Source organism: Hippoglossus hippoglossus, chromosome 15 (assembly GCF_009819705.1).
Source record: "Hippoglossus hippoglossus isolate fHipHip1 chromosome 15, fHipHip1.pri, whole genome shotgun sequence".
In the NCBI taxonomy this organism is placed as follows: domain Eukaryota; kingdom Metazoa; phylum Chordata; class Actinopteri; order Pleuronectiformes; family Pleuronectidae; genus Hippoglossus; species Hippoglossus hippoglossus.
This window is the reverse complement of record NC_047165.1, coordinates 16873680-16889492: the sequence shown is the minus strand read 5'-3', so window position 1 is coordinate 16889492 and position 15813 is coordinate 16873680. Positions and strand designations below refer to the sequence as shown.

Here is a 15813-nt window from a genome sequence, read left to right as displayed (position 1 = left end):
CGACACATCTACCTTTGGGTTAATTCATTCACACTTTCCGCTCCATGCTTTCTGCCTGAGAACCAAATATTAAATTTTAGTCACACATTTGTTGTTACGTCTACTCGTAGTCACTCAACATCAGAATCGGGTTTAATTGCCAAGCAGGTTTACACATACAAGGAAGTTGCTGTGGTGTATTTGTGCAAGTTTAAATATAAAAAAAATAGGAAACAAAATACTTTAAGCACCAGGGAAGGGATTGTGCAATACATTGTCATCTATTTGAGATCGTCCTCTCTTTCCAAACACAACAAAGAAGGACAAATTCGAGGTTAATCCAAGAACGTAAGTGGAAATGTAGATGTCCTCACACCTTCAAAACAAACTCAAATCCAAGCAGACACAAAATAGTTAATAACAATCTAACGTGAATCGTGTTTTCTTCTCCTCCGTCAACGTGCAGGCGTTTGTAGCGTCAGCAGACAAGGAAAGGGGCGGCAATGTGTTGGTCCTGCAGTCACCACTGAGGGTTTATTGACACATATACACATACATATACATATACACACAGCAGTAGTCTGCCTGACGGAGGCTAACATTAGCTGGCTCTAATTTACACCAAGGTTTGTATGAAAATTAATTCCTCCCGCCCGGAACGTGACAGTATGAGTTTGAGGGGAACGTGTTTGCTGGAAGTCGCTCTGTTTATTCTAATCACCGCTAACGACGCGCCCGCTTCTCTCCGACACAGTTTTGACAGCTGCCATCCCCAGTGCGATGCTACAGCTAACCTCGGCATCGGGAGGGAAACTACTCAAACCCCGGGGTGCGCAGCTCGTTGATGTGGATGCGTTGTAGAGCTCGTTGGGTTTGGCGACTTTGAGGCTAATGTAGCATTCGTGGTAACATTTTACAACGCAATATATCGAGCTTTCTTGTATTTTGCGGTCAAGCTAGCTAAACAAATAACACAGCTGTGGAGCAGTGTTTTCAAAGTAAGAGTCGAATTGCAACGTTTTTGTAAACAGAACTAAAAATAAACAATTGAAGTAAAACAAACGTTTAATTGGGGATTGTAAAATATTTCAAATGTCGTAGTTGGTTGTCTGTATTTAAGAATAGGCGTATCATCACATAGTATAATTATGAATTAATGAACTAGTTGTTAAGGAATAATAGCTTAATTTAAACATGTTATGAAAGAGTCAATGCATTTAGGTCCCAGAATTAAAGCTTTGGTGGCTATACAGGTGTAGAATAAATATCATTATCCCTTGAATACATGCAAAATACAAAATATTAAAAAAGGTTTAATTTACAATTGTAGATTTTTTTTGAATAGAAGGAAAACCTTGTTTATTCTATTTTATGGTTTACACATACATCTAAAATATATCGGACATTATAACTTTAAAGCAGAGAGGTTACATTTGTTAAATAGTATAGTATTACTGCCACTGTAGTTTATATATTTATGAATGTTGTAGGTCTCCACTGTAAGAAGACAGTAAGAATCAAAGTTAAATGTGTTATTTAGATTTCTAGTGAGATTACAGTCTGAGGTATAGTCCAAGTCCTCAGCATTTGTAGCTACCCGCAAGTTCTGTGCTTTTATTTTGAAAACAAATCTCGCCCCGGACATGAGTTGTCGGGACGTGCCTGGTGTTTGACGTCACGTCACGAAGCTAGCTAGCTAGTCCGTTTTGTTTTGGTAATGCTACACCGCTGGTCTGGGTGAAGTTTCTGTTCACGTCAGGCTCAGGTGCGTCACATGCAGCAGTATCGCTGTTTCTCTGCGCGCCGATAAAAAACGCTAAAGTGGTTTTCTCGGGCCAATTGTCTTTTTGCTGACTGTTTTTCTGCAGAGGTCCAGTTTAAAAGTGGCAGAGCTTTGCAGTGAATGATGACTCTGCTATGAAAGAGTCCGGAGGACAGCTGGGGCTTCGTTCGGTGCTGTCCGGGCCACTTCCAGTCACCTGGAGGAGCAGGAAGGAAACCTGAAGGAGGCTGACATCTGCGACTCTGCCCTGGCTGGTGTTGCACCTGGAGGTGTGGACGACATGGCAGGTCCACAGCAGACTGAGCTGTCATACGCGTGGGAAAAGTACATGGACTGTAGACTGCAAGGAGCGGATCTGCAGGTAGGCACTCACAGGGCATGGGGGTGATGCAGCCTCACACCTGGGCTCCTTCTCTGGGTGGTGGCGACGCTTCCTTTTCATTTCCTGGACCATAAGCTGGTGGTCCTGTAAGAAGCCTGACGAATGCTGACATTTTTATGTGGAAAAGTCCTGCACACAGTTGCATTTCTCATTCAAATGAAAAAAAGTATTTGTTTTCATCATATTTTATTTGCCAAACTCATCAAATAGAATCTTTAGGATTTAGAAATATATCTGATTTCACTTTATTTTTGCTCACATTGATAGAGTGAGGCTTTGTTGTCTGTTTTAAAATGTTAATTAAAGTCACAGCATTTAATCCAAATATTTCCTCCTCGCCTGATCCAACCAGTTGTGGGGTTCTGGTGTTGGTATCAGATTTGCTCGATTTCAAGCTGCGTAAAAAGGTCACATCATCCTACAATAGCAAACATTGTTCAGATACATTCTTTTAGCCTGCTCCTCGTCATTCAAGCTGCCTAAATCACTTTACTGTTTTATTGTTGGCTGTTCCAAAGTGAGTCAGCGCTTAAACAGTCTGTTGCAATATGGTGTGCAATAACAGAGAAGTTTACAATAACACATAAATGTTAATATTTGTTGTAACTGTGTTGTAACTCATTCAGACACTCCAACTTTAAATGAAACATCTGTACATGCAGGAGATGACAGGATGTCTGTTTTTCTCCATAGAACTGGAGAACATTGTTTGTCTTACGACTGAACAGAATTGTATATAGTTATATGAGTGGGTAGTAAAAATAACCTTGAAGTAAAACAATACCCTGTGTTGCATAAGACCTGATTTGAATCCTCTTTAGATCTCCAGCTGCCATTTTTTTGTAGCTAGAAATGTGACTGATCACAGCAGCAGTGAGTCACCTGCAGAGGAGGAGGCAGGTGTGAACCGCAGATTGTTCACTATTAGTGTTGTGTAAGAGCGCTTAATGCACATCGCAGGAGTAAGTGACTCTGGTTTTCAAATCTCTGTCAGGCCACTGCAGCTCTTTTCACTCCCATCCTGCTGTCGGAGAACTCACAGCAGCCGGATCACGAGACATGGATTAGGATCGGACTGCAGGCCTGAGAGAGGGATCTGACACACACACACACACACACACACACACACACACGCACACACGCACACACACACACACACACACAGATGAGCTTATTTAGCCTTTGTGGTAGTCCATTATATCTGCTCTATCACATGTGAGTCGTGCTGTAAAGACAGACGTGCTTTCATTTTTAAAGCTAATGGCCGCAGAAGAACCCTTTGGGGTTTTGTCTTTCTTGGAAATAATGGCTTCCTTCCTCAATAGTTCTCACAGCTGTGGTGGTTTATTATGCTTCATAGCTTTGTTAGCTGTTCAGCTGAAGAAATGGTGCTGGTTTGTTCGCAGTTACCATGGTGATAACAATGCTTGGGCTGCAGCAAGCAGGCTCTGCCTTTCTATTAATGGTAACTTTTTCTGTCACTTTTGGTTGTGACAACTCCTTTGGGACGACTGCGTTTGCTCGCCACTTGTCGCCTCTGCAGTCGTCAAAGTGTGTGTGTGTGTGTGTGTGTGTGTGTGTGTGTGTGTGTGTGTGTGTGTGTGTGTGTGTGTGTGTGTGTGTGTGTGTGTGTGTGTGTGTGTGTGTGTGTGTGTGTGTGTGTGTGTGTGTGTGTGTTTCTGTGATGCAGAAAGATGGTTAAGTGAGCACATCTGTACTATCCAGTTTGCTGATGCTGTAGCTTTCCCTCCTAAATGAATCTGATGGTTACACACAATGACAGGGTGTGGCGCACACATGCTGCTGCAATGCTCGTACATGATATATTGCTCCAGCTCATCTGTGCACCAAATGTATACTGTACATTTATACTATCTCACCTAAAGTGGCATCTTCTAGTCGTTGTGGTCAGAACACAGGTTAACATGGGAATTGAACGACAGAAAGGCTGTTTTAGACCCATCAGACTGTAAAAGCTCATTTAAGCTGCCTATATGTATGAAAAGAGATTTGTCCGTTTCAAACTGTGTAACTGTCAATGCCCACATACCTCCATGCATCTTTTACGTGGGCATGGTTGTTCGGTAATACATCCCCTAGAGGGCAGATCAGAGTCAAGAGTCAAGTTTCAGACAACAATAAACATGATGACGGTGGAGGAGGTTGAGATAATGTACCTTTTAAGAAAGAGGCAAAAGGGGATGTTTGTCCCTGTGCCTGTGCGAAGTAACATCATATAGACGCCTGTAGTTACTTTCCAACTTGCAAACTCTCCTTAAAAAGTGCCACCATTGTTAAAATGTCTTCCTTGTCATATTTTAGCTATTGGCTACTTGGCCCCCCAACAATTTCCGCTGGTGCTGCTCAGTTTCGTCTGCATCCTGAAGACAGATATGATTGAAATGAGCGTAGAGACGGTTCTGGTTTCTGTACACGTATCTAACATTGAGCAGAAATGAGCCTTTAGCTATTCTGTGATCGTACTTGGCAGTGAAATGTGTAGGGCAAAGAGACCTTCCCCTGCAGTAATCAGTAAGGTACCACGAAAAAAAGTGTGAAAATACTTATGCTGCAGCCCCCCCTCCTTTTTTTTCTGCCTACCTCCTCTTTCATTCTTTGCATTCTTGTTTCTCATTTCTCTGCCTCTCAATTGCATTTCTGCCAGGATTAAATATCTTGCTGGAATCTCTGTCACTTATCCACGGTGGCTCATTGTGTGGAGCCCTAACCCTGACCCGATGTTTGACTTTCATCTTCTGCTTTTCTAATTCTTTCTTTCATTCTCGGTTGATCCTTCTCTGAGAAAGCAGAAATGCCCTAAACAGAGATTACATTTTGGAACTTTCTCTGCTTTCGAAGTAGTTAAGCACTGGTGCAAGGGTGATGGGTCAGATTCTCTCTTAATGCATCCATCCTCTTACTATCTATACAGTGTATACACTGTATAGAATTGTATAAAAGCATTTACTTTATGGAATCCACTATAATCCAAATTACTTTTCACATATCTTATTCAGGTATATCGGTATAGTAACACCAGTATAATCATTCTTCCTTAAGAAGTACTTATTTTTTGTGGAGCCAAAAGTACCACATTGGTGTACTCCACATCAAAGGACTTTATCTGTAGGGACCCTTTTAATTCTGCTCAGTCTGATGAACAGTGTCAACAGAACGAGGGTTGCCTGGCCTGGAGCCAAGCAAGAGACTGGCATTGGTTGCTTTTGGATTTTCAGTTTCAGTATGAGCTAACAGGATGTTTCAAAACACCAAAGTGAGATATTAGGGAGGACTTAACTTTTTGTGTCTTTCAGTACTGAAGGGTCTCGAGGTAATGGATCTTTGCTGGTTCTGCGATATCAGTTTAAAATCCAGGTAGTTGAATTCTTGATCTAATGATAACTTCCTAGACAAATTCAGCTCTTTGCATGAATGTCATCTGTGAAAGGAAAAGACGTTTCTCTGCAGTGTGGTCTTACTCATCTCGTAAGTATCATTCTGCAGCTACTCTAACATGACTCACAGTTTATAAATGTGATGGGCTTTAATGCAAATGTCCTCATTGTCACATAATCTCTAACAACACACTCAGTGATTGTCTGAAATGGGACAAACCTGGGTTACGCAGCTTTCTAAGCTCAGGTTTGTGCTTTACATTCCTTCTGTGGTAAAGCCCCAAATCCTTGTCTAAAGAAGATTAAACTTGTCGAGCAAAGAATCAGGGAAAATGCAGTTAATTCTAAGGAGGAAGTAAAGATGGCAGTTCTGGTTTACCTAGATCCTCTGAGTTTATTATTTTACTTTTAGCACTGAACAATGGCATGCACCCTTTGTTATCTCTAAAAGCTACAATGTGCACACTTTTCCATGAAGGCATTATCAGAGACAATATCCTGTGCAGTTTGTCTGCCACGCAGGTCGACTGTAATAAAAAGTAAGTAACAATAATATACACTGATCATAATCCTGCAAGGGCACAGTAAGGGAAAAAGTAATTTGTCTCTCTTGTAATTTTTATAAGGCCCTGTAGTAAAATAGAAAAATCGTTATTGGTATAATTTCCTTTTCATTTTAAGGGTGGATGACTTCAACTATCCAATTTTCATAAACATTTACATAAAAAGTGTCACTGTAACCCAAGTTAATTTGTTAGATATTATAGTCCAAAGCGGAAAGTTAAATCTAAGTCAAGTTACACTTCATTTATATAACATGTTTAAAACAACCACAGTTGATCAAAGTGCTGAATAGGATTAAAATACACAAATACAGGAAAATCTAAATAGATAAAAACTGAATAAATAGAAAATACAAAAAGCAATAAATCTTAACATCATAAATATTTGATCAATTAAAATATAGCGCAATGGCAGGTGAAAATCAAGATCTGGAATCCGAGTGAGAAGAAGTCTGAGCAATGATTAAAACGTTTGAGGGGTTCTGATATGAACAGGTAAAAAGTTCCAGAGATGAGGGGAAGCTGCTGCTCGTTTGCTGCTGCTTTGTTGTGATTGTTGTCGAAATGTCTCAAAGTGGTCTAAAACTTTTGGGTCCCTCCGCATATGAATGGCGTTAATATGTAGGCTAAAGGCAGCATTTTTTCCCTATTGGGACATGTAGAGATTTCAACAAATAATATAAAAAGTGTTTTCAGAAACAAATGGCCAACCCTACATTTTAGTGCATTTTTTAAAGAATTGTGGGACTAGATATTTATCGGATGCCATGTTTCCACGGTAAGTAACCTCAAGTGAAGCTGGAGGTTTGCACAAAAAGTTCTTCTTTCATAGCTTGTTTAGAGAGCTGCTCATTTTAAAGCACATGGCATCGCATTAGTGTGTCTGTGAATCTGTTGCCATTATCACTCTTCCACTTTTTAGAGAATCTACAATGAATAATTGTTGTGCGCTGAGTGAAATTCAAGGACTCCGGTCCCGACATAAAAATCGGCAGTCATGCTTTGATCATGATGTCTTGTGATCATCACATTACAACCACAGGTTGTTGATGATGATTTTGAGTTGTGAGATTTTCACAGTTACTAGTTTGTTGTGACATTGTTTCCAAATCTCGAGTGAAGTGATTTTCTTAGTCTTGCCGGTTGACCACAGGACATGTTTCACATCTGCATTTCCGCAGTTCCGCTCTCATTTCCAGCCTTACTTTTACTGGCTCTGGTCTCCAGGGCTGTTCCAAACGCTTGGCTGAATTGATGAATAATTAATCTCTCTCGTTCTGGACTGAGTCAGTCTCAGACCATTGCTCGACCTCAGCTTTTTCCACCCAGTGGCATATTACTAAGTCAGATCTTTCCCTAAAAAAAAAAAAAACATTTCTCAGCCCACCTGAGAGGAGAAAGGCCAGAGCAGGCTTCTCGGATTGTAATTTTGACCAACACCAGCTTGTGCGCTATCTCCCTGTAATGAAAACAATGAAGCGGAGAGCAACGCATTTTCATTTCCTGCACAGTGGCTACGCTTGGATAAAGGTCGCTGCTTGTGACTGTGTGGAGCTGTTACAAACACAAACATGCTTTTTGATGGTAGCCTCCTGACATTTTGGCGTGTGTGTTAATGGGGGGAAGAAAAGTTATTTGTGGTGGTGTGTGAAGCGGCTCTGCTCTCTGACTCATAGGTTGTGAGGAAATGCGCAACGTTAGGGGCTCCTCATGATGCACATAAACCAAATGTCAAATTAGATCAGTGGGGATCTCAAACAGGAAAAAAACATTGCGTAACCAATGCCCCACGTCCTCGCTCACGAGGACAGGATCACATCGCTTTCACTGCCTCTGCCAAGTTGTAGTCTACCCAATTATCCAAAGAGAGCTTGAGAGAGGAAAGTCTGTACCAGCATGAGTGACTCAGCCATCAGACTCCCATGACTAAACCTCGCATGATCACCGCGTTGGATAAATACAGGTCACAGTTCAGTGTGGGAGATAAAACGATAACAGTATTTATCAGGATATGAATTTGTTCTAGAGCAATAGAACAAGGGTTAGGGTTAGGCATAATGAAAGGTTTAAAAAATTTACTTGTTTTGAATCCACTACCTCAGATTTGGGAAATGTTGTTTGTTTGTTTCTGTTTGTTATTTTCTGCCCATGATGAAAAGTTTAAAACCACAAATAACTGACTAGTTTCTGCAGCTTTCAATCAGGAGAATTTAAACTTTAAACTTGAATGAAATCATGATAGTCATCGGGATAATTATGAAAATGGACTGATATAAAATTCTTATCGTAATAATATTTCTGGCAATGCAGCCCAGCCCTGCTTGCAGCTGCTCTGTCTGAACAACTATGGAAACTCAGCTTTCGGTATGCGAGCATGAATTCTTCTCAGGTAAAGCAAAAGGATGAAACATAGAGTTTTGTTTCGAGACTAAACAAGTGTGAGAAAATGTGTGTTGTGCAGAGGTCACATTGTCACAATGGTGTTTTTGTTTACAGTACAGTTAGAGACTTACTAATATGAAATCCCATTATATGAATTCTTTGCCAAACAACTTTACACAGAGCAAATTTGAATGCTGTCAGTGCCGAGTAAATCCTTCTTTGTTTCTAAATACACCAGAATTTTACATCTGGTATCTGTGGTTACGTTACCATGCCGCACCAGTAGCGATGCATTTTACGTCAAGCAGCAATGACTGGGTTGATCGAGCTGAACTGTAGTGATGGGGAAGGAGTAGATTGAGTATGGCAAATTTGAATTTAAGGAATCTTACTTCTGAAAAATATATTAAAATAATTTTGATTCATATTTTGTATTGGCTCTGGATTTTGTATAGAACAGCTTATCATCTAAAAAAAAAATACTGAAACAAGTGTATATGAGACAAAAGGCATTTAATTATTTGGGCAGGTAAGAAAATATGCTCGGCTGGTGGATTGTTTCATCTACTAGCGACTTTGGCTTGTGAGTCAAAAAGTTCATTTCAGATTCTCTGGCCAAGAGTGATTTCCAAACAATATACTACTATAAATGAAGCACTGTGGAACTGCAGGGACGCCCCAGCCTGCAAATCATATTCTCCAGCCCTAAGGGTCAACCAAGTGTGGATTTGGTACAGACTTCAGTAAAAATCACATCCTAATCATTTTTATGTTGGTTTTTTTCAGAGAAAACTAAATGAAAATGATGAACTTAAATTCTGTCTTGTCATCACAATATTTTCTAAATTGTTTTTGTACATACTTTTCAGCTCTAGTTAATTTTCCATTGGCTGATAAATTATTCTTTCAACAAATAATAAAAAAAGCTAGAAAAATATCTTTTATTGAAAACATGTCAGTTTCTGGGATATTAGCGTTATCGCAGACCACTCGATTTCCCTTTCCTATATGAGGAATACGACCACAACAGGTATGCTGATAACACAAGGACAAACTCAAGTCATTTCAGATGTTCATTTTGGTAGATTCATTTTAATAGAGTGAGTGCACAGCTCCAGCGCAGCCCCAGGGCTTGTTTATTAAACTAATCACAGTTTAGGCAACCTTGAGGCTTTGATTTCCTGCCAGTCACTCCCTCTGTTTATCTTTGTTCTCAACCGCAGCTGCATTTATTTCTCTCATCTTTATGTTACTGTCAGCTTTTATGTTTTTCCCCTGTCCTCTCCTGTCTCTCTCATGAGCCATGCATTTCTTTTTCTTCCTTTTCCTCGTCTCCTGTGTGGGATGCTGCCCGGCCCCCTGGTTTGCAGTAACTCCCACCCATCAATTCCCCCCTCTCTCCTTGGTTGGGTTGTTGCCTCAGCTGGGGAACAATCACTCTCTCCTTGACCTTGGTGAGTGTGGTCCACTCTGCATCTTCATCACTTGGAACATCCACAAGCTGTTGTTAGACATGAAATCCAGAAAACTGTGTCCAGACATTTTCCTGAGTTTGTCTTTCACAAATGAAGATCGCATCAGGAGATTGTCGTGGACAGATGCATGCAATACAACAGAAAAATGTCCGTAGAAATTCAGTCGAGGGATGGTGCCTGGCTGGACCATGCAGGAGGCAGGACATGATGTGTAAATTCAGTTGTTTGCTGATCGTCACGTGTTAGAAACATCTTCAAGAATGCTTGCTGTGATTTTGCGGACATTTTCCTGTTGTATTCTCACATTGTCTCGCTCCAGATCATTTCTAGAGCAACTGACTCGGACATTTGCGTTGTCACTTACAGCCCCTTATTAAAATTTCAGAAAAGTTCATGTCAGTGCATGTCTGAAAATAGCTTAAGATTGTCACAGGCATGATAAGTGTGTGTATCGTTTAGTCATTATAGTGTTAGCAAGTCATTAAAAACAAGTCTTGCTTTGACAATAGTGTCTCAGGAAGGAAGTTGACTCACCACAAGCTGGGTTTTTGATATAACAGTAGCCTCCTGGTCCCCGTCCTCCTCACCTTGAAAGTTAGCAACAAAAGTGTGACGGAACCTAAATAGGAACTTAAATATACACTTTGAATGTTTCACTCTTATTTTATAGATATGGAAAGGGAAAAGAAATTCACAGATATGCATAGTGATTTTGCTCATTTAGAACATGTAAACTATACACAGACAATGATGACCTATTTACTCTATAAAGGTCTCTTTACATCACCTGCTTTCTGTGTTTGTCACCATACCAATAGATTCCATGTTTGAGTCAATGCACAAATCTGTGTCCTTGCAGCGACATGATTTGCTGTGGTGTCGCTGCTGATGTTTTGAATATTGTAAACCCTGCATTGTTTTCATCCTTGTTTGCTTGCTAGCAGTCTTCTCCTTCACAGCCTTTGCTACACTTGTTTGGGCACGACCGTCACCAGTTGTCAGCATGTAGAACACCAGTAGAACAGCATGAAACAATCACAGAAAGTGTGTATCCCGCTGCCACCTTGCTCGTGTTTGTGAATTGTAAAAAAAGCATTGCTCCATTGTGGTACAAAATTGCCACTGGGGACCTTCAAACAGCACACTAGGTGATTTTACGGTTTCTCTATCAAAAGTAGGGTGAGATCATGGAAGTTTTGGCCTTGACCACCATTGTCACCTTCAGTGTTTATTCTGCAAGTTTTTAATGGCAGCTGAATTATCGGCAGGAGGTTTCATTCTCTCCAAAACAAACAGACCCAGTGATAAAAAAGGAAAAAACACAAAATAAAGCAATTTCATAATAATAAATCTTTTTTTCTGTATTTTTCTTATGATGTCCAGTGAACCGAGCCACACTTGCTCAGCTTGTTTGGGACCCAGATGTCCAATTACTTACACACTTTTTATATATAACCAATAATTTGGTTAAGGTACACATTATTGTGTATCGTATTATTAGTGTGTTTTAAAAATGTTGCTTAAAACTTTTGTTTGTGGCAGACAACCACAATGCTAATATCTGCACAAAGGGGAGATGACATCATTGACAGAGGACCAAAGGAATTTGTGATAATGCATCTTTAGACAAAGATGATCAAAGTTCTGTTATCAGGTTTATTGTAATTCAGATAAAGACGTGTTAAATTTAATTCCCTCATGTCTAAGGTTTAGATGTTTGCAGATATATAGTGAACCCCTCAGACACTGCTGTAGGCATTCCATTATAATAGGGCTGGACAATAATGAAAATATTATCAGCATAGTGACCAAGTGAAATATTCAAATTGTAGGAGCTGCAATTTTTTTGTAAAATGTGTCACAGTATATAATTATATTTGATAAATCGAATAAATTATGCCACAGAGATGTTTCTGTCCATGCAAGTCGGCCTGTGTGTAATGTGATCGGCACTCTGTGGTGTCTACGCTTTGGCTTTGTGACCTAGACGCTCAGTGCAGCATCTCTCAGTCAGGGATCAGTGTTGCCTGAATGAACCCAGTCAGTGGTGTCAGATTAGTAGAGGCGTACAGCTGGCTCCTGTGTGGTGCGAGGGACGGCAGGACGCTGGCTTAGAAGATCAAATGTCTGCCGATACGGCATTAACACACTACCCTGGAACCACTAATGTAGTAAAATTTCTCCGGTGGTGAGAAATTCACGCTCTATGGTCAGGCTCTGACCACAGAACTGTGACGAAGCTGATTCCATCTTTGTTACCCCAGGTTCAGAGATTATCCTGGACTTTTCTTTTGTTGCTGTTTGTCACTATTACATTGAAAATGCTTAAATATTATATGATAAAATATTTAAAATGATAAAATATGACTTGTGGTTCTAGGGACTGAATTTGTTATGTGCCATTTTCTTTTCTGATTTGTTTGAAAACGGTGCTTTCTGGATATGGTGCATTTGTATCATATTACAGTGCTGCAACTGACCTGATGAATCAATATTGGTGTAACTTCCACATAATGACATTAGTGACTGTTACATCACTTTCTAACTGTATTATCATGTATAACAATTACAAAATGTTGGACGGGAATGTCATAATGGCTTGTCATATGAAATGGTGGTGTTTCATTTGAATTCCTCTTCATGTGAGTGTAAGTAATAATGTGGCTTAGATTTATGTTGTCGTTCTCATGTCTTATCTGTGTGTCTCTGTCTCTTATCAGGTCAGCCTCCAGAGTCTAGAGAATTTCCTCTGTCTCTTCCACTACGTGCAGCATCACCCCAACCACAGCACCAAAGATGCCCTGAAGTTCTGGTAGGTCTCATTTAGGGCGGTGGTGATCTAAGCTTGACTGTGTGCATGAGACAAATGCCACTAGAGATGTTCTGATACCAATAACCGCATCGGAAATGCCTCAGATACTGCCAAAAATGATGGGTCGGGCAACGGCATGTACCTGAATCTATGCACAGATCCGATATCAGATCTTAAATGTACATTTGTTTCACCCAGGTAAAACTGCAATTTTCTTTTTTCGGAAATCTCATCATCTTTGCTGCTCCAAATCAGCAGTTGCGCTGTACTGCCACTGACAAGTACTGTTTTTAGAGTAGCGAAAAATAAGGGATTTCCGGTAGTGTAGCATTAGCCAGAGCTAGCTAAAACATCAGCAATTTGGCATTATTTCACGGTGGTCAAACGCTGGTCAAACTAAATAATAAAAGAAGTTCAACTACATTTATTCTCTGTATGCATTTGTTTTTCAAAGGGTTTAATAGGAGTCAGGCCAAAAAACAATGATGGCAATAATCACTTCCATTCAGGGTTGGCATCATACAGCTGTTAAAATACGTTTTATGAGGGGTTTTTTTAATGCACTGGTATTGGATTGGTACTAGTACTGGCCGATATGCAAAGTCCAGTAATTGTGGAGGCAAAAATGGTATCGGAGCAGTAGTGAAGTGAACTGGTAACAGTAACTACAAACTGTTTTCTCTCTTTTTCCTGTCACAGGAAGTAACTGCAGAAGTGACAGATTTGTTTTCATAATTTTTCCATCCCACCAAGACATTAGAGGTTGCAGACCTTATGTAACCAGGGTGCATTTGCATTCAGTGTACCTCGCTGCATAGATTTACATATTGATGAGGAAAATTGTGGGACATTAGGCACCTCAAGTACCTTTTGTTTGTATTCGGTGTAAACAAGTCACACACACACACTTACACACACATAAAACACACACTGCCTAGAATTAAGTGAGTGCATTAGCATTCGTGAGCCATGTGCTGCCTTAGGCAGAAAAGTGATTAGTTAGAAAAGGGTTTTTTGGTTAAAATGCCTGAAATAATGTCCTTGTTTAAAGACAAGCTCAGGGCAGGTTAATGTTTCGCTCTGTGAGATCAACTATTGGATGTTCCAGGTTTTTACTTTTTACTTTTTACTTTCTATCTGCGGTAATGAATAACTTTACCAACAGATGTTGTAGAAATGGTACTACAATGGATTCCTCACAATAATTTATAATAAGTCTGTTTTAAACAGCCAGTTTGTAAGTGAGAAAGTGTAGATTTACCATTAAGATGAATGAATAAAGTGAAACCTAAAATTGTTGTAGCAACACGAACACAGTAAAGGCTCAGACTTTACGTACAGCGTTTATACGATCGATGTTACCGTCACTGCCCTCATACTTCCATGCGTCCTTTGTTGACATGATTTTTAAGCAATACATCCACTAGAGGATAGAGAAGACTCGAACGTTTCTCACAACAAACATGGCGACGGTGGAGGAGGTTTAGATAATGTACGAGCAGAAGAGGCTGTTTGTGCCTGTGCCAGGGCAAAGTAACATCATATAGATGTCTGTAGTTTCTTACCACCTCTCTAATTCTCTCCTAAAAAATGCTCCGGCACGGTTGAAATTTCTTCCTTGAGTCTTGGCTGTATCACTTGAACTATTAGCGGCACTGCCCCCCCTCGATTTCTAGTGGTACTTCTCTGTATGGACAAATATGGACAAAATTAACGTAAAGTACAGTGGGAAGGCCTTGTCCGTTTCCTCATGGGTGTCTAACGTTGAGCATAAATTAGCCCTTAGCCTAGCACTTGCTTCTTATAAATATGAATTTACACCACTTCTATGAGTAGCATTTTGCTCTCACAGGTCACTCACAGTGATGGAACCTGCCAATCAGGGGCAACTTGGGTGTCTTGCCCAACACTTTAGTATGAGGACCGAAGGAGCACGGGACGGAACCAGCGACCTTCTGATTTGTGGACGACCCGCTCTACCTCCTGTTTTTGGCCACAGCTGCCCATAATTGCAGCTTTACTATATTAACAGTTCACTGGACACACACACTCAATTAGCTGGAAGTAAACTAACCCGGGCAATAATTTAAGGTCATTCATTGACGAAAGTTCCCTTTAATCCCCAATAAAAACTTTTTTCTCACACCAAAACTGACTGAGCAGAGAGAAACCTCAACTGAATAAAAAACTGAAGTGAAAACATTGACAACGTTGACGTGACAATAATTGGCCAGAGAGGAACACAAAATTGGAGTTCTACTGGAGTGAGATGCTTTATTTTATTTCCAGTGAAAAGATATTATGGAAATCATTGTCTCTGTTTACTAAGTCTCTAATCATTGTCTCGTGGTTGTGATAACACAGCTGGGAGGATGGTACCACGAAGCTGGTGGAGTAATTAGTCAGAATTCATCATAATGAATAGGAATTTAAACTGCGGTTACAACGTGTCACCATGGGAATCACAACAGGCAAAGCAGGAAATAGCCTGGGGCCTTGAGCTGAGAAGGGGCCCTTTGAGGACAAAGATTACCATAGTCCATACCAACAACAATTAATCAGTTTTGTTCCCCCAGGTTCGTTTTGCCTGGGGCCCCCAAAGTCCCTAGAAACACTTGTGAGTGTCACTTGATACTTTGTAACAGTGTAGCTGTTTCCGAAGAGAATTCAGTAGACCTTTGTTTTTAAATATCGACATTTTTGTAAAAATATCTTTGCGTGCGTCCGTCCGTCTGTCCATCTGTCCTGGTTAAGGTTAGGGGTAAGATGTGAATTATGGTTAGGTTAAGGTTGGGTATGAATTATTTTTGTATTATCATTATGGAATTATTAGTACAATATAACAATAGTGCATTTCCTGATTGGGGTTGTATACAGCTTGCATGCAGATAATGCATCACCCCTCTGATGTTTTATTTTGTGTTGCAGCACACCCAATATCTAGGACTGAAAATATCTTCCTATCATGTATCATAGGGTTAGGGCTAATCTAACCCTAACCCTCTTTAAAAGAGTAGAAACCATCTAATATCATGTGTTTTG

General features: G+C 40.2%; 1 protein-coding gene across 13 annotated transcripts in view; it reads left to right on the top strand.

The window, feature by feature from the left end:
- The first annotated feature begins 507 nt into the window (after positions 1 to 507).
- The window catches only part of lyst (lysosomal trafficking regulator), a 56979-nt gene continuing 41673 nt past the window's right edge, over positions 508 to 15813 (top strand). For 8 of the 13 annotated variants that reach the window (XR_004616207.1, XR_004616206.1, XM_034608091.1 and 5 more), the window contains exons 1-3: positions 508 to 605; positions 1848 to 2123; positions 12680 to 12771. Coding sequence is in view for 9 of the 13 variants with exons in the window: in XM_034608091.1 (XP_034463982.1) it covers positions 2043 to 2123; positions 12680 to 12771 (173 nt within the window). In the remaining 4 variants the exon portion in view is untranslated. Of the gene's footprint in view, positions 606 to 1687; positions 1745 to 1847; positions 2124 to 5440; positions 5476 to 5514; positions 5631 to 9854; positions 9939 to 12679; positions 12772 to 15813 lie in introns of those variants that run through there. The other 5 variants (XM_034608099.1, XM_034608090.1, XM_034608098.1 and 2 more) reach the window with 5 other exon arrangements.